Consider the following 18,267-nt stretch of genomic DNA (forward strand, 5'->3'; position numbering starts at 1 on the left):
TTGTTCTGCTGTGTCAAAACAGATTTGTTTATAGGGTTTCAGCGATGATGTTTCTCTACAAAAATGTTTTTCCTCTGGTTTGGTTCCCTTCCATGGTCAGTAACATCATCACTTGGCACGGAGTCGCTGGACTTCATCTTGTGCAATACCAGCTCTGGCTGTGCTCAGTGGGGGAATGCAGGAGCTTCAGTGCAGCCACTGCTTGATCCTCTCTCCTGGAGGGATTCAAGGCACTGGGAATGACTGGGGCCTGATGGAAAATGTTGTTATTGGGGGACACACAGCCTTATGGCTACACAGAGCTTTTGTCAGCGCTTGGTTCTGCCGCGTCCCTGAGCAGTCTGGGGGCTGCACTGGCACCCAACAGGCAGTTTACAAGCTTGGCATTACAGGGAGAGACCTTAAAATAGGAGGTGAAAGCTCTGGAGAGCAAGTGGCTCTGCCCCTGCTCCAAGCACACAGGGAGGAGACACCTGCTCCAGGGTAAGGGACACGGGCTCAGATGAAATCGTGCCCTGTTGAAGCCACTGGCAGTGCTCCTGTTAAGTTCAATAGCTGAGGAGATCAGCCCAGCCCCTTCATTAGCATAAATCAGCATCTCCTGCCTGGCCCCCACATTACTTTCGGCCCAATTTGCCCAGAAAAGAAGCTGGAGCTCAGTACAGTGTCCCCAGCAGCAGGGCCCTGAGGATGTGACTGATGGAGCTGCTTTTCTGCAATGGGAGCAGCACAGCAGACCCTTCCCTTCCCACCTTCACCGTGGGGCTCTCTATTTTACCTGAGTTTGTAGAGGGGAAAAAAAATCTCTACTGCCAATTTTTTCAATTCTAATCACTTTGGGCAGTGCCTTAGAAATTTTAAATAAGGAACCAAGGGATGGAGAGCACAGAGCACACCCAGCTGCATCCAGTCCTGCGTCCTGGCTGCTGCTGCACGGGGGGTCTGATGTTTAGGGCTCTGCTTCCTGCAGTCCCCAGGGCATGGTCACACCTGAGTGTGTTACTGTGTGCTGTGGGTTATGACAGCTGAGAGGCAGATGAGGTCAGAGAAGCCCAAAACTCGATTATAACAGCTTGATCCCAGCTTCCCTCTCTGCAGGGTAACTGACAGCCTTATCATGTTATCCTCATGCATTAAAGAGACTTGATGTTGTCCAGCTCCTCAGTGTTGGTCTGTATCTCCTGACCCTTCGAATAATTGCCTTGAAATGCCAGTGCTGGTTTATTTTCTTTTTTTATGTTTTACTGGAACCTGGGAAATGGCTGTAGAATAGTCTGTGTGCCGTCACTGCCTGATTTCTATCTCAGATGCATTTGAGTTATTATGGGATGAGCCAGCTCAGTGGTGACAGCATTGCTGAGGTGTTTTGTTGAGAAGAAATGGCTCTCCAGGGCCGGGCAGACGTGGGTGTGCCAGTCTGGCCTGGAAGGGAGCAGTGCCCACGGCTCCTGGCAGTTGGTTACTGCCTGGCAGTGCCCCCAGCACCCTGTTCCCATTTCACAACCTATATTAAACACGTATGTCCCTCCCAGTCTTGCTCCTCCCCACATTCCCAGCTGTCTGATGGGAATAAACTGGTCGCTTGCCACAAAACTCTGTGACAGGGCACTCACAGCAGTGGTTTGTCCAGCCCTTCTCCTGTCGGGCAGAATTTTGTTGCTGCTGCCTGAAGTGTGTGCCGGTTCCTGACCGGCTCTGGGTAAGACCCAAAGGGTCTGTCTTTCTGCAGCTGTCAAATGCTGGTGGATCTGGGGGAGCCAGTGCAGGCAGCAGGTCCTGAGAGTGCCTGAAACCAAACCAGGTGCTGCCACAACTGAGCCAGGCCGGGCTGGAAGTGCCCCCAGTGCCCACCCTGGCCTGGGTGGTCCCCAAGATCTGGGTGAGTGATGTGACTGAAGCCCTGTGAACTGGGCCACCTGGCCTGGCAGCGTGGCAGCCCCTCTCCCAGCTCTGCCTTCCCGTCCTCGGGAGGCAGCAAGACACAAAAGCTTCTGCACCGTGTTTACCAATCCATCTGTGTGTGCTTTCTGTTGGCCCCAGAGGAGCTCCAGCATCTGTTCCTTGCTCACTGCTTTTCCTGCTCCCTCCACGGCAGGTGCAGAGCACGGGGCAGAGTCCACCCCTGCCCTCCAAGGTGTGAAGGGATGTTCCAAAGCCAGGTAAGCCTTTCACCCCCCACACACCGTGACTTTTGCAGAACCACAGAATCACAGAATGGGTTGGGTTGGAAGGGATCTTAAAGCTCATCTCGTTCCAACCCCACTGCCATGGGCAGAGACACCTTCCACCAGCCCAGGTTGCTCCAACCTGGCCTTGGACACTTCCAGGGATGGGGCAGCCACAGCTTCTCTGTGCAACCTGTACCAGGGCCTCCCCACCCTCCCAGGGAAGAATTTCTTCCTAATACCTAATCTAACCCTGCCCTGGCAGTGGGAAGCCATTCCCCCTTGTCCCATCACTCCGTGCCCTTATCCAGAGTGCCTCTCCAGCCCTCTCGGAGCCCATTTAGGCACTGAAAGGGGCTCTGAGGTCCCCCCGGAGCCTTCTCTTCTCCCAGCCAGTGTTCACAGCGCAGATGCTCCATCCCCCCGGAGCATCCCCCTGCCCTCCTCTGGGGGGATCTGGGAGCCGCCGAGGGCCGGGCCGTGCTGGCCGCGCCCCCCGCTCTGCCCGCGCCCCCCGCCCCGCAGGCGCCGCCCCCGCCCCGCCCGCCCGCTCCCCTTTGTGCGGCAGCCCCGCTCCGCGCTCCGCTCCGCTCCCCCGGCACCGCCCGGAGCCGCGGGGCCAGCCCGGCTCCGCACGGCCCCGCACGGCCAGCGCAGGTGGGTCCGGCCGTCGGGGGGCTTCGAGGGGCCGCTGGGGAGGGAGGGAGGGTGGGTGGGTGGTCGGTCGGTCGGTCGGTCGGTCTGGGTACTCGGGGTCCCCCTGGCAGCGCTGGGCTCGGCCGTGCCCGCTCGGGGGTCCCGTGTCCCGGTGCCGGAGTGCGGTACCGCGCCTCACCCCGCTCCTGCCGGGGAGGCGGCCGGGACCCCGCCCCGCTGTCCCCGGGGCATCGCCCCGCGCCCCGACCCGCCCGCATCCCGGCCCCGGCGGCTGCCATGGCAACGGCGGGTACCGCGGTTTCCCCTTATCCCACCGTTGCCTGGTTACCAGCCCCCCTCCCCGGTACTGGGGAGGATGCCCCGGCGGACCCCACCCGAGACCACCGTGGGCAGAGCTGGTTCACACCCAGTGCTCCCCAGGCTGGCTGGGCTCTGCAGAGCGGGGGGATCCCGGGGAGCGAGGGGGGAGGCCGGGGAGCAGGGGGATCCCTCCTTGGCAGCGCTCTGGCTCCCGTTGTTCAATATTGTAGTAACACCGCGCGTAAACAGCCAAGCGCCTTATCCCGGGAAGGCGTCTGGAGGAAGGGAAGAGCGTGTCTCTCAGGGTGTGTAATTAATGCTTCCAAAGAGACGGATTTTGGAGTCCATGTGGTGGAACTCGGATCTTGCAGGGATATTTCTGTGGGAGGGAAAGTGACAGGTGGTTTGTGTGGATGTGAATAAGCAGTGTGAAAGAGCAGCCTCTCGGGAAAAGCCGTGTGTGGATCAGGATGCAGCACCCATTTTGGCAAGCCTGCAGTGCTCCACGGTGCTGTTGGGTCCCATTGGGATTTTCAGTCCCTGTGGGTGGTTTAAAGGCAAGCCCAGAGAATCCCTGCCCGTGTGCAGCCGGACTGTGGTTCTGAGGCGGAGTGAGGTGGAACGTGTGAGGGAGAGATGCCAGCATGAAGTGCTGTGGCTGCCGAGCCAGGCCACCTGTTAGAGCGTGTCTGGGACCTGCTGGAGAATATCCCGTGCCAGGTGTGAGGCTGGCTGTGCCTTCCTCTCATCAGCCTAAGGTCTCCCTCTCGCCTTGGAATTTTACCTGCCTGCTCCAGTGTACCCATTCAGGTAAAACATGGTGGAGAGTCACGGCTTTGCCAGGTGTTGAGGACAAGGCAGCAGGTCTGCGTCCGGCTGTGTTTGCCTTTCGGGCTCTGTGTGTGTTTCCAGGGTGTAAAGAGGCTGCCAAGCTCCACAGCTGTCACCCGAGCACAGAGAGGCACCGCTGGCACTGGCAGTGTGGACGTGTCCTGCCCTGCCCTGCCCTGCCCTGCCCTGCCCTGCCTGCCTGGGGGCTGTGCCACCTGCCTGTCTCTCCATGCAGTGTGTGGTAGTGATGGTGGGGACACTGGCCGTGCTGCTGGGGACTGGTGTCTGCCTCGTGGCCGTGGCTGATGGTGACAGCGGGGGAGAGAACGGAGAAAATGTCCGCTCTGATGTGCTGCTGAGCATGGCAGTGTGGTGGTACCAGCGCACACGGGAGCCTGGAACAGCTTCTCCCACACGCTGCTCTGTCAGTGTGTGCTGCTGAGCTGGGTTTCTCTCGCCACCAGGACCTGCCAAGTAACCTCTGCTTTGCCTCACCTGCGTGATTGCCATGTGCTGATGCCCCGCTCAGCACGCAGAGCCTGGGCTTGTTCAGCCAGTGTGCAGCCAAATGAGGGCTGGGTGTGGTGGGAGGACGGGACAGTCCAGGCAGGTGCACAGCGGGGTTACAGCACCTGGTTATCTCTTAAGTAAATAAGGAGGGATCAGGAGCAGCAGATTCCTACTGGGAGATGGTGGTGGTGGTGATGTTTACTGTCTCCTGGAGCCCAGGGCTGGGTTCCCTGGCCAGGCAGCCATTACCTCAGCAGTGCTTGCACTGGAGATTTGCCTCAGTGGAGGGTTGTCCTCGCTGCTTTGTGCCTGCCCCTGCTTGTTGGGACGTTGTCATGGTGGGCCAGGGACTGTGCCGAGTCAGACACGGCCAGGCAGCTTTGGCTGAGGCTCCTTGATGGGTTAGGGCCAATTCCATGAGGCTGGAAGAAGCCCTGCAAGTGCAATGCTGGGGTACAGGTGAGGGATGCAGCACAGGGTGTGCTTAGAGACACCCCAGACCCACAAGAGGCAATTAGATTGCAGTAAAGTTAGTTTTGTGTCTTCCATGCAGTCAGCCTCTGAATCAGCACCGGATTTGGGAAGTGCCGTCCATGTCAGAATGGCGAGGGCTGGAAATCTCTCCTTCTCTCTCATTTAGAAGCACGAGGCACAACAACAGGCACATTAATAACCAGATTGATGCTGACGTGGAATGGCAGAAGAGCACATCTATGCAGAGCTGGAAATGTCCATTCACACATGCACGCTCCTAAACGCCCCAGGCAGCGGAGCGCTGCTGTCACGGTCTGGGGGGCTTTGCACAGAAACCAGAGATTTTAACTAGGTCTGATCTTCAGGAGATGCCCCGAGGACTCCTGACGGAAGGCGGAGGCTGCCCGGCATTACGCGGTGATGGCTGAGACTTGACAGTGCAGATCCGTGCAAAACAACGAAAAGGAAAAGGGGACTGGAAGATCCAGCAGCGTTACAAATTCACCTGCCTTGCTCTGGCATGATTTGCTGTGCTGCAGAGAGCTGAGCCAGGCAGGAGAGGCCGGGTCTGTCCGCCCGGATTTGCCTCGCCCGGGCTCCACACACACACACACACACACACACACACAAACACACACCAAGCCAGCAGCATGGGAATTGCGAGGAGGGATTATCCAGAAGGAAGAGGCTGTGAGGAGGAGCTATGGCTGTGCTCTGCATGGAGGGAAGCATGCTGGCTGTGCGCGTGGCAGGGCCGTGAATCACCCAGGGAGGCTCCTGACACCCGGCACAGCGTGGGATGGAGTGGGGAGGGTGGCCCTGGTGCTGCCACCAAGCCCTGCCCTCGTGCCCTGCCAGCTGTGCTGGGCAGAGGGAACTGAGCCCCTGCAGCCTCACATCACAGGGCGGGTCCCCTGTGGCACTGGGTTATTCCCTCAGCCCGCTCTCATCCACATCCTCACAGGAAACAGCAAACTCCAGGTATTCCCTCACTCTCTGGCGCTGCTTTCTTCCCCTTGAGCCTCTCCCAGATTCCAGATGCCTCCTTCTTGCTATGCAGATAGGGATGGGGGATGGAAATATCTGGTTTCCCTCATAAAGCAGCAGTTTGAGTCGAGAGGAAAGGGAAGGGAGCTCCGGCCGCCGCTGCCCCGCTCCTGCCCCGCTCCGCCTTCTCTCCGTGTTCAGCCAGATCTCCAAGTTTTAACAGGAAAACCCCTTGTTTTGGCTCAAGTCGCAGGCGCTGCCACTCCCTGTGGTGTGCATGGATACGTGGCAGCTCGGGGTGGTGACTCCAAGCTTTCTGTCACCGATGGGGAGAAAACAGGGGGATTTGGGTGGTGAGGAAGCGGCCGAGCTCGGCGCTGCCGCGGTTCCTCGGGCTGTTTACCTCTCCTTTGTGCCAAGGTGCAGCTGGATCCTGCACGAGGGAAGGCAGGAGCAGGGAGAGCGGCAAACCCTTGGCAATGTTTGCTCTTCTCACTTTATTTCAGCTTCAGGAAGAAGTGGGTGGGCCAGCTTGGAGCAACCCAGAAAACCTGTGGCTGTTCGCAAAGCATATGCTCCCCTGGAGGAGAGCTGGGCTCGTTTGCACTCCAGAACGCTGTGTTTGCCTTTGGAGCAGGGACACTGCCAATCCTGGCGCTCGACTCGTGCGCAGATAAGTTTTTAGCGTGCGGAAGTGTGTGAATTCTAGGAATTGAGTTAGAAAAACAAAGAGCATATGTGTGCTGCGTGCCTGGCTGGGCCAAACGGTGAACTCTGCCGTGCTACGTGCGGGAAGCCAAGAGCTGAGCAGAGGGTTGGAAACGGCGTGTGTGGCTGAGCAGGGCCCAGCCCCACGTGGGGGGGCTCAGGCAGGGAGTAATGCAAAATTCCCCTAGTGGGATGCTCCAAGAACAGGCAAATAATGGCAAAATAAACAGTGAGTATCAGATGGATGGCTTGTTTCAAAAATAAAGGCATCATTAATGTCCTCCAGGAGCCAATTAATGCTGTTCATGTTATGATAGCGTGAGCTGTATCACATCTCTTGTGCACACGCAGCACCCTCGTATGGGTAATGACTCTGATTTTGCGCTGGCAGACTCAGTGGAGAAGAGATAAAGGACGGGAGATAAAGGACGTGGGGAAATGTGCAGCTACAAGTTACTGTGCCACCAGCTGTGGGTTCTTTGTGCGTGTTTCTAAGACCTGGTAATTATCCCCGAATGATGTGTCTCAGCAAATGAGGGGGTTTGTCTGGGCCCAGGGAGCAATCCAGTGCAGCCCCACACTACACAATGGCAGCGGCAGCTGCAGGAGAGGGGGGTGAAACCCTCCAGTGTTCGGAAAAACACGTCGCCTTCGGAATGGCAAATCATGGAAGGGGAGGGAGGGACGGGAATTATCGTGAGATGCTGCTTGTTGTGATGAATGAGGCAGGTTCTGGGAATGTGCTGGGATCAAGCTGGGGGCTGGGGGTGCATCCTCTGGGGGTGTGATGGGAACTGGCTCCTGAGGGCAGCACTGGGGACAGGCCATGGAGACAAATGCTGGTGGGGAGAGCAGTGGTGGGCTCTGCTGAGCCTGCTCCGTGCCTGCCAATCCTGGGAGCACGGAGCACAAACTGGGAGAAGGGGCTCTGGCAGGGTCTGGGGGACCTGGGTGCCCTGAGGAGCTGGCTTGGGGCAGCCGAGCTGCCTCCCCCGCCGCTGGCAGCTGGGGTGGGCTGGGATGGAGGCTGTGTGGGAATCAGGTCAGGCTGTGGAGGGGCTGAATAGCAGCGTGCAGGATCCACGTCCGTCAGCGAGCTGAATTCCTGCTCTGCCCGGGGCCCCTTCCTTATCGGCACCAGTCCAGCACGGCAGCTGCGGCAGCTCTGGAGCACTCGGTGCTATCGGTGCCTGCAGGGTGCCTGATAACCCAGTCCTCTCCCGTGCCAGCAGAGAACCCTCTCCCTGCTCCTGACCATGTATGGCCACCCAGCCCCACCACCAGGGCACTCAGTGACTGCCTGGCACTACAGACATAAACAGGGACGGGCACGGGGAGCTGCAGGGGCCGGGGAGGCAGCACCCAGCCTGCATCCACAGTCCAGAGCCCTGGTGTGCTCCAGCAGCCCAGCCCTCTCCTCCTGGCACGAGGTGTCCCCCTCACACAGCCAGTGGGTCTGCAGTGCCCTGTGCCAGCTGGCAGCACAGAGAGCAGCTCCCCCCTGTCCCCTGCCTGTCCCCTTGGAGCTGGAGAAGGGGTGCTTGGAGCGGGTTATGGGCACCATGGGTGCTGGCAGTGCCTTCCCTCAGCAGAGCAGTGGTGCCTGGTCGGTCCCAGCAGCGAGGGTGCCCACCCAGAATGGGTGCAGCAGTTTGGGACATGCACCCCTGGCCAAGCTGGCAGGAGTGTCACAGCCTGGCCACAGTGTTGTTACACCCAGGCTGGCATCCCTGGGAGAAGGGTCGGTGCTCTGGCTGAGCATTCCCAGTGAAGGGACAGGGACAGCCTCAGCTGTGAGGGACACTGAGGTTATTTGTGGTCTCTCCTTGCTGCTGCAGGTGAGTGCAGGGAGCCCGGAGGCTCGAGCTCATGTCCCACCAGGGCCACTGGCCTCATTGTAGGAGTGTGTTGTAATTGCTATGCTAATTGGGACAAATTAAAGTATGCTCTGGGTGAAGGGCACAGTATCGACCTTGATGAAGAGATCACAGCCCTGGTGCTGGCCCCATTGCCTGCAGAGCAAACTTTAAACTGTGCTGAAATCTATGCCAAATGCAGAGGTGGTTGAAAATATACCACAGAACCCCCAAAAAAGTCTGTCTGTCCACTCAAACCCTTCCCCTCCTGCCTTCAAGCTGATGTGTCCCCATCAGCTTGGGCACAGTGATGACACCAGGCATTATGGCCAGACCTTGGGTGTTTCCCAGAGCCAGCCTGGCTCCTTTTCCCATGGCATGGGCTGGCCCTGCCTGCCCACACAGCCAGCCACGTGTGTCTTTAGTGCCCTTGTGCCCCTGGCCCTGTCATGATACCCTCCATGAGCCATCTGGGTGCTGATACGTGGTTCTCCCCTCTCTTGCAGCAGCCATGGAGGCAACACTCATCTTCCTCTGCTCCCTGCTGGTGCCAGTGGCTGTGGCAGATGGTAGGTGCCAAATTCTTCCTGGGAAAGGGCTGTGGGACCCAGGGGAACTGCTGTGCCATGGATCCAGGGGGCTGGGGCATGAGCCTGTGCCAGCTGGGGTCTGTGGGTGGCTGCCAGGGCTCAGCCAGGGGCTCACTGACCTCACACCCCTTGTCTGCCCATTCCCAGTGGCCACCCAGGAGAAGGAGAAGGAGGAGGAGGACCCCTTTAACTATGGTGAGCACGGCTGTGTGTGGGATGGGTGGGCATGTGCCATGGGGAGCAAAAGGGCTGCTCCCTCCCCTGAACCCAGCAGGAGTGAGCCTCTGTGTCTCCTTCCCCAGATTACCAGAGCCTGAGGATCGGGGGGCTGGTGTTTGCCGTGGTCCTGTTCACCGTTGGCATTCTCCTTATACTCAGTAAGTTGGGGACCTGGCAGGTGCTGGGCTGGCAGGCCAGGGCAGCAGGGGCTGTTCTGGTGGTGGGGGCACTGGGAAAGGCCACATCCCATTCCCACTTTGGCCACACTCACAGATTTCTCTTCCCTTGCAGGCAGGAGGTGCAGGTGCAGTTTCAACCAGAAACCCAGGTGAGTGAGGGCAGCCCGGTGGGGAACATCTCCTTGGAAAGCCACTCTGCTCCCGGGTTCCCTCCCACAGCTGGCAGAGTGGCTGCACCCTCTGAGTGTCCCTTTTGGGTGCCCAAATCTGGGGGATGCTCTGCTGCAGAGCTCCTGGGTGGCAGAGGAGCTCCTAGAGCACCTTCCCCAGTGTGTCCCTGTGCTGTTGGGCATCCCACTCCCAGGATGGGGTGCAGCTCCCAGCTGCTCTCACCGTGCTCCTCTCCTTGCAGGGCTCCAGGGGACGAGGAGGCTCAGGCAGAGACCCTGATCACCTCGAATGGTAAGGTCACTGTCCCCTGCTCTGTGTCACAGCCACCTGCCCCCAGAGCTCCCGGTGCTGGGCAGGCTCTGCAAACCCCTCTGCTCTTCCCTTTGCAGCAACGGGGGCACAGAAGGCAGAGAACTGAACAGGAGCCATGTGGTGAGTCCCTGCCAGTCTGGGTGGTGGCACCAGGGCGGGAGGGACAGCTGGGGCCGTGTGGGGGGGTGTTCTGAGCAAACCAGGCTGCTGGGACTGGCAGCCCTGCATCCCCAGCGTGGTGTGGGGGTGAGCACTGGAAGGGGCCAGAGCAGGGAAACCCGCAGTGCTGGTGGGTGTCCTCAGGCAGCCCAGCAGGAAAAGGAAGCATCTGTCCGGATTTTCCCTTGTGTTACGCTTCCTTTTCTTGTGCTTCCCCACCCCGAAGTGGTTTTGGTTTTAGGGTGTTTGGAGAGCTGGGTGGGGGTCCCTCAGGGTGTCTCGCCCCGTGAATGCAGTCAGAGCTCCCCGAGCTCCCTGGATGTGCCCCCGTTTGGAGAGGGGGAAGCCTGGAGCCCGTGCTGGCAGTTTGAGAGCCAGCAGGGAAAGGCGTCGGTGCTGCTCCCAGCCTGACTCACTGCTCTCCTGCCCACGCAGACCCAGAGAGCCGAGGAGAGACGCTCGGATCGCAGACGCCTGCGGCCTGCGAGGAAACTGAAATCACAGCAGCAGGTCCCTCTCAGGAGGCACAAAGCTGCCGTGTCTGTGTTACCCTCTGTACTCCAGCACCGGTTCTCTGTTTCCTAACCCGACTAAACTCCGCTCACCGCCCTCTCTGCCTCCCGTGGTGTGTAATGTTGCTGTGAGATGATCATTACCTCTAGGGCTAGTTGTTGCTGATGTTGTAATCGTGACTTTCTCTTCACCTTTCTCGTGCTGTGCGTGTGATTCGGGCTCTGTAGGACTGGCAGGCGCTGCCCTTTGGGCTGCCCTCCAAGCCTGGGAACAGGGGCTGTGTGGGGCAGGGAGCGTGGGCTGTGGGGCAGGGACACCCTGTCCCCCAGCCCAGAGCCCACATGCTGGTGGTTCCCTGCTGGTTCTGGGCAGGGCTTGGGCACCTGCAGCCCCAGGGACCTGCTCAGTGTCGCCGTTTCAGCAATAACCCCCCGCACACCCCCAGCCCAAAGGCAGCTGTGGCAGGGGGTGAGTCAGGCAGGGACATCCCATGGCTTGGCTCCCCTCGCTGGGAGCACTGGGGGGCTGGATTCGAGGCTGAAGGGAGCTCTGCTGTCTCGCCTGCTTGGCACTCCCCATTCCTGTCCCTGGCCAAACCCGTGGGATGCTGCTTTAAGAGTGAGGAAAGGCTGTGGTGGCAGAGAAGCCCGTGAGGTTCCCAGAACAGTGACACTGTGAAAGAGGGCGGCTGCACAGCGGTGCCCCCACTAACCAGCACAAACCAGCTCCTCGCCAGCACTCTGCCCATGGACAGAGCTGGGCAGGGCACACAGTCCGAGGGCTACAGAGAAACAAAATCCTGTCTGTGCTTGTCTCCGACAGGGAAGGGGCAGCTCCCTGCCCCTCCTGCTGCCTTGTCGTTGCCTGTGCCACCCCTGTCAGTGCTGAGTGTTGTCTTGTGGTGGTTCTGTGTCACTCCCAGTGCCAGCTGCCCCTTCCCCCGTGGAGCAGCAGCAAGGGGTGGTCTTGCACACCTGAGCTTGCACTGTGGCAACGTGCTGAGTCCACAGTCCCTCGTCACCTTGTGTTTGCTCATGGGTCAGAGGCAAAACTTTGGGTTTTGGCCCTTCCCCAAGGCCATGGACAGGCAAAGCCTTGGCTGGAGCTGGGCACTGCCAGTTTGGGTGTGGGGCACTTTCCTGGGCAGCAGCAGGGCATCACCAGCGCTGCACTGAAACACCTCAGGGTGCCATCCCCACACCAGGAAGGGGGTCTTGTCCTCCAGGATGGTTTTGAGAGGGGGTTTCTGCTGTGCCCAGCCCACTGTGGTGGCCCTGCCTTCAGGGTGGGCTGTGTCCCTGTGTGCCTGGTGTGCCTTGGTGGCACCGGGAAGCTCTATCCCATCTGTGCCAGGCAGAGGGAGCGTGTCTCCAGTACTGTATCCCTACCCCAGTACTGTGTCCCTTCCCTCCCTCCTGCCTGTCAGAGATCTCCCAGGCAGAGCAGACCCCCGGCCCGGCCCCTGAGTGCCAGTGGTGTGTGTCCCTCGGAGTGCCTGTGCTGTCCATAGTGTGCCGTCGGTGTTAACACGAAACAAAGAGACCCCTGTGGTGTGTAAAATGGCCAAACCCTGACTGTTGTAAAATAAACTGAGCTATTGTGTTTCCTTTTAAATAGGCGAGTGTGCTGCTGTGCTGGAGGGGCTGGTGTGCTCTGTGCTGTGACCTAAGGGGAAAGGAATAAAATATCGTTTCTATTGGTGCCTGGCTGCATCATCTCGAGGGCCGTGGCGTTCCCAGGGCAGCCTGGCTGGGCGAGGCTCCGGCAGCTCCCACGCTGGGGAGAGAGGGGCAGGGGCAGCGCCCTGGGCAGCACAGACGGGCTTTGTGCGGGCAGAGCCCCCTCCCTGCGCTCTCCCTTCTGCAGCCAGGAGCATTTCAGCGAGAGCCAGAGCCTGTGTGAAGGGAGCGTGGGCACAGAGACTCCTTGTCCCTCAGCTTTTTGGGAGCTGCTGTGTTGGGCTGCTGCCGCGCCCGATCCGGGGGATGCCGAGTGCTGCCAGGGCACTGTGACAGCAGTGCCACCACAATGGCCCCACACAGCACCCTCCAGGGCTTGGCTTCACCCCGTGGCGCCAGAGCTGGGCTGCTGTGGGCTCCGGGTGCCTGCACTCCTTGGCCATGCCAAGGGGAGCCTCCTTTGGGGGCAGCTCCCCCCCGGCACTAATCGGCTTGGGCGCGTGACTCGCGCCCGCTGATTGCGAGATTAGAGCAAACTGGATTGCACAGCCCTCCTGGCAGCTGACCTGGCTGGGCCCGGGGCTGGCACCACAGCATCCTGGTACCCCACTGCCAGCAGGGATGCACCACGGACATGGCTGTGCCAGGACCCCTGGGATAGCTCGGGCTGGGAGGTGCTGCCCCGGCTGTGGGACACCCGCAGTGCCAGGCTGGGAGGGTGGGGTGTGCTGCCTGCTTCTCTCTAGCCAAAGGCAGCCTCAGCCTGTATCCCAGCCCATCCCTCGGGATCGCCGCCACTGCAGGAGGTGAAGCCCAGTTGGGCTGGTGCTGGGAAAGTGAGGGAGGGCTGGGACAGGGACACCCACGGCTTGGGGTGCCCGGCCCTCCCCGCCGGCTGGCACTGTGGGTTCTGCCCTGCCCTGCCCTCCCCTCCTTCCCAAAGGCGGGCGGGAGGGAGCCCTGTGCCTCCCCTCGTGACTGTGATAAACATTACACCGAGGCCATTAATGTTTAATGAGGTTTGTCTCCCAATTAATGCGCTTTCCTGTGGGTGCCCCACTCCCAGAGTGAGGCGCCCGCCGGACGACACGCCGAGGCGATGGGTGACGGTAAGAGCAGGCACCTTCACAGGGGCATCTCGGCGCGAGGAGCAGGGCTGCTCCCTCCTGCACGGGGGAAACTCTCACCAGAGATCTGGGGGGAGACGTGGGGATGGATGCTCAGAGCCCTGCAGCCCGCTGGCGCGTCGGTGCCGGCTGGCGTTTGGCTTCTTGGGGTGATTTCTCCTTCCAAACAGCTCCCGGCAGAGGGCTGAGCAGTCAGGTAAGGTGGCTGGAGAGGTGACACGCAGCTGTCAGAGGGATGAGCCCGCAGGCATGGAGGGGCACTGCCGGGGTGCACCCTGGAGTGAGGGGTGAGCCCGCAGGGCTGCTCAGTTCTGCGTGCCAAGGGAGCAGAGCCACCGAGTCCTGCGGGCAGCGGCGCTTCCCGAGGGCACTGGAGCCGGGCCCGTCTGCGGCTTCACCTGGAGCTTGAGAACTCCCGTGCATCCTGTGAATGCAGCCTGCAAGTGCATGAATTCACCGTGGATGTTAAACTTCCTGGGATGAAACGCAGGAGTTTGGGAAATATTTGCTGGCTGGGCTGGACACTGAGGAAGTCACAGCGCTCTCGCTTGCAGCCCGCATTGCTGGTCTCTCCCACCTCCATGCCACGAGCCCAGCGCCCAGGACCTGGCTCTCACTGGGATTTCTCCTCTTTTCCAGAGCAAGCCCCCGAGCAGGGCCTGGACAGGTTCAGCTACGGTGAGTGTGTGCCCTGGGCAGCCCCCTCCCATGCTGCCCTGCACTGTGGGCTCAGCCCCACACCCTGCCTGGGCTGACACCCTTGGCTCTCGTGCTCCCCAGACTATGACACCATCCGCAATGGGGGGCTGATCTTCGCCGTTGTGGCTTTTGTGATCGGGCTCCTCATCATCCTCAGTAAGTGCCTGGGTGGGCTGGACACCCCCTCAGCTCTGTTCCCTGCAGATGCCCCCTGATCCTCTCACCTCCCTGCTCTGGCTGGGTGTGGGGCTGGGGGCCACCAACCCTGCCCCACAGCACCAGGGGTGGGCACAGCCTGCCCCCAGGCCTGCCTGGGAACTTTCCATCCAGGCACTCTCCCAACAGAGAGCGAGTTGGGAAGGAGACCACGTAAATATTTAGTGTTTCCCTGCCAGCACCAAGGCTTCAGAGGGAAGGTCACTCATTAAAAATAGCAGAGAAAACTCTGACATTTCCAGAGCGAGAAACCAGCCTTCCCAGAGCCCTTGGGTCTCAGCAGCCCCCAGAGTGACCCAGTGCTGGGTGTGCAGGGCACCCTGTGACCCTACCTGGGTGTTCTGGCACTGCTCCATACCTGCACTGCTCCGTGGGGCTGGGGTGGCTGCAGCATCGGGGCTGGTGCAGGAACACTGCCCAGTAGAAAACCAACAGCATTTGCAATCGTGGGACAGCTTAGAAGACAGACAGACAGACTTCCAAGCGGGTGTTCGTGACTGGGCAGTGCCAGGGCTTGCAGAGGTGAGACTGGGCAGGGGGAGGCTCAGCCCCAGGGACCTCAGTCTCTCCTCTTGCCCCCAGGCCAGCGGTTCCACTGTGGAGGGAAGAAGAAGCCGAGGTGGGTGTTGCGCAGTTTCCAGGCAGCCTCATCTCTCCTCACTGGCCCAGGCCTGACAGGGGGGATCTTGGTTTGTGCTCCCCCCGCCGTCTCAGCGGCCTTGCCCGGTGTAACACATCTCCCTTTGCTGTTTGCTCCACAGACAAGGGAACGAGGAGAACCTGTAGGTGCAGGTAGGCTGCAGGAGGAGGCTCCAGCTGGCAGCCAGGCTCCCTGTGCAGGGAGGGATGCTTGGGGTGCTTGTACTTCAGGAAAGTACCTACAGGGGGGTTTTCTTGGGACACGCTGGCCATGTAACAGCCCTCCCTCTCTCTGCTTTCAGAGCTGCTGTGCCACCATGGAAGCAGAGCTCCATCCAAATCCTTGCCAAAGGCCACCCCTTCTCCTGCTCCAATGGATCCACTGCCCTGCAAGGCCAAAATGCAAATTACCCTCGTGCTTCTTCTCCCTCTCTTAGACCCAGCGAGAGTTTTCTTGGCTAATAAAGTTCAAGCTCAGAGAGGTTAAACTCTGTGCCCAAAGGCGTTTGAATCGCCCACTCTCCTGGCCCAGCGCCAAAAGAACTTTTCTGCCCTGCGGGCATCTTCCACCCCAGACCCGGGAAAGGTTCCTGCCACCCCCCCCTCCGGCACGGAACAGCCGGCTGGCTCCACCCTGGCTTTGCTCCGATGTTTCTTCTCCCGGAGGCAGATTCCTGGGTCCTGCAGCACTTGCCTTTCCCTTGGGATGCTCGGGCAGCGGCTGGCGGTGCGGGCACGTGTGGGGCTGTTTGTGTGCTTGTGTCTGGCTGGGATGGAGTTAATTCCCCCCATTTCAGCCCTCGTGGTGCTGGGCTGCGTGTTGGGAGCTGGGAAGATGTTGGTAACACACCAATTTTGGCTCCTGCTGCTCCCACAGCATCAGTGCTGTCTCTCCAACATCTCCCCCACCAGCAGTCTGGGGGTGGGCAGGATCCCGGAGGGGGCACCACCAGGACAGCCCCAAACTGACCGAAGGGATATTCCAGCCCATGTGACATCTGCTCAGGTATAAAAGGTAAGGGAAAGGTGGAGAAAGGGGTTTTTTAATGATTTACAGCCTTTGCCTTCAGGAGCAACCTCTGCTTCCTGGGGAGGGGCTGGACGTTGCCTGTGGATGGGAAGCAGAGAATACGATCTTTTAGTTTCTTTTTTTCCCCCTTTTCTTATGTGCACACACCCTTTGCTTTCGATTTCTAAACTGCCTGTGTCTTGACTCACAAGTTTGGGGGATTTCCCCTCCTTTTTTCTCCCTCCCTGTCCTGCTGAGGAGGGGAGTGATGGAGTAGCTCAGTGGGCAACTGGGGGTCCAGCCAAGGTCAGCCCACCACAGCATCACAGAGCTTGATCCAGGCGTCCTTCCCGGTCAGGAGCAGGGCTGGGATGGAGCACGGAGCTGTGTGAGAGCTCACGGCCTCTCTCAGCTTCGGGTACAGACAGAAACGCCTCTTTCAAGAAAAAAAAAAAAAGGCGCAAAACTCTCCCGCAATTGGGCGGTGAGTGAGGAGGGAGGTTCGCTCCGTGTGCTCTGAGCTGGACCGACACAGACCCCTAGTGACCGGAGGGCAGGGCTGCCTGTCCCCCACCACTGCCCCCGCCCTGCCCCAGCACCTTCACCCCTTCCCCTGCAGCTCTGGGGCCGAGGGTGCCAAGGGCCACCCCAAACAGGCAGAGAAAGAGAGATTCAGGGACAGGAGCAGTGGAGAACTCACCTCAGGATGCCAGAGGGTGCTTGGTCAGGGAACACTTTGGGTGAGAACACCGAGCTTCCCACCCTCACCTGAAGCCACTGCAGAGGCTCAGGTGTGTGAGGTGCTGCCTTCTGGAAGCCAAACCACCCTAGTGGTGCTGGGATGGAGAAACCGGCCCCCGGGGTCCGTTTGGGCTTTGATATAGGTCAGACATTGACAGAAAAATAGGATTAGCTCGGCCAAGGTTATTAGGCAAAATCCGTGCAATTTGTCTGATCTGAGGTGCTTATTTAACACTGTAAGGAGATTATTTTGGAATATAATTTTGACTTGACACTGACCCACTGATAAAGAGTCGTTGCAGCTTCACACAGCCCAAACAGGGACTGGGATCCTCTGCCTGAGGGAGAAAATGGTTAGTGCTTGAACTAACACTAGAGGTGTTTTCCAACCTGACTGATTCTGTGACTCTATGAAAAGTGCCTGTTTGACAGCACAGAAAGGTTTGGTCACAGCAGAACTGCCCTGCCCGCTCCCTGCTCTGACCCCCAGTCCTTGCTGAGGGCAGTGGGGTTGTGTCCCCCAAAAGCAGCAGCCAAAGCTCCCGGCAGGCAGGAAGGCAGTGGGGTGTGAAAAGACCCGCCCTCAGCAGAGTCTCACACCCCTGTTCCCCGGTGCCAGGGCACAGCCATGCCCTTCACCCCCCGTGGAGCCCCACAGACGGAGCCCCCGTGGCTCGGGGGCCGGGGATTACGGGGAGAGAAAAGCCGCGTCTGGCTGCCCGTGCGGGATCTCTGTCTCGGCACCAGATGGCATTAATAGCATTACTCTGCACGGCTTTTGGACACCCACGTGTACCTGCCCGGCCCCTCACACCCCTGGCAGGGGCTGGGGACACTCGCAGGGGGTGGCAGTGGCAGGGCAGGACATGCTCCAGCACAGGAACACTTGCCCTGGGTGTTCCATTTGGAGGGCAAGGCTCTTGTAACAGCTGAGCTGTGAGCAGCCCAGCTCCCTGCTCCTCCAGGAGTCTGGGGACCAGGAACACAGGAAAGGCACGAGCAAATTACATGATGCACAGTAAATGTGGCCTCCCTGTGCCCCTGCTCTCCATACCTCCACAGTCCTTTGCTTTGGATGTTGAGCCCAGGAGCTTTGGGAGAGGGAAGATGGGAGGACCACAGGAAAAGGGCACCGTGTCTCCTCCCTCCTGCCACTACCCCAGTGAGAGAGTCCTTCCTTCCCCGGGGTTTGGGTCAGGTGAGTTGTTGTCCCCATTGGAGGGTGTCCCATAGGACAAGCCCCAGTCCCTCAGCCCTTTCCTTGAGCCCACGGATCCCCCAGGAGCTGCAGCCTCAGTCAGGAGGCATTTGCCTTCTCCCCTGAACCAGGCAATCTCAGAGGATTTCTCTCACAGTCCCTTGAGCCATTAATCTTCTCAAAGTAAATCTTTTCTGTGGCACAAAGGGGATTGAGTAAATAATACAGTGGACAACCAGAGTGCCCTTTTCCTCTGGGAAGATTTCCAGAGCCAAACAGCTTCCCCTTGGCACTGGCTATTCCCTGTTTGCTTTGGCGGTCTGTGGAT

The 18,267-nt window shown here is 59.6% G+C and overlaps 2 protein-coding genes across 5 annotated transcripts; both read left to right on the forward strand.

Moving 5' to 3' along the window:
* The first annotated feature begins 2,560 nt into the window (after positions 1–2,560).
* Positions 2,561–12,245, forward strand: FXYD6 (FXYD domain containing ion transport regulator 6). Of its 4 annotated transcripts, none has more exons than XM_051812564.1 (8): positions 2,561–2,822; positions 8,995–9,057; positions 9,226–9,273; positions 9,381–9,455; positions 9,589–9,625; positions 9,889–9,938; positions 10,037–10,079; positions 10,554–12,245. In XM_051812564.1, exons 1-7 carry the CDS (start codon positions 2,576–2,578, stop codon positions 10,063–10,065), a joined length of 549 nt encoding a protein of 182 aa, XP_051668524.1. In that variant the 5' UTR covers positions 2,561–2,575; the 3' UTR covers positions 10,066–10,079; positions 10,554–12,245. The 4 variants fall into 4 exon arrangements, with proteins under 4 accessions (XP_051668524.1, XP_051668525.1, XP_051668526.1 ...); XM_051812565.1 differs by having other exon boundaries at positions 8,998–9,057; XM_051812566.1 differs by lacking the exon at positions 2,561–2,822 and adding an exon at positions 6,481–6,861.
* Positions 12,246–13,322: 1,077 nt separating this feature from the next.
* On the forward strand, positions 13,323–15,492 carry FXYD2 (FXYD domain containing ion transport regulator 2). The gene is made up of 6 exons (XM_051812571.1): positions 13,323–13,419; positions 14,077–14,115; positions 14,218–14,292; positions 14,935–14,971; positions 15,114–15,144; positions 15,294–15,492. Exons 1-5 carry the CDS (start codon positions 13,410–13,412, stop codon positions 15,136–15,138), a joined length of 186 nt encoding a protein of 61 aa, XP_051668531.1. The 5' UTR covers positions 13,323–13,409; the 3' UTR covers positions 15,139–15,144; positions 15,294–15,492.
* Positions 15,493–18,267: the final 2,775 nt, after the last annotated feature.

The sequence above is a fragment of the Manacus candei genome, unplaced genomic scaffold, assembly GCF_025592945.1.
Source record: "Manacus candei isolate 608988 ecotype Guabito, Panama unplaced genomic scaffold, ASM2559294v1 h1tg000086l, whole genome shotgun sequence".
Lineage (NCBI taxonomy): Eukaryota > Metazoa > Chordata > Aves > Passeriformes > Pipridae > Manacus > Manacus candei.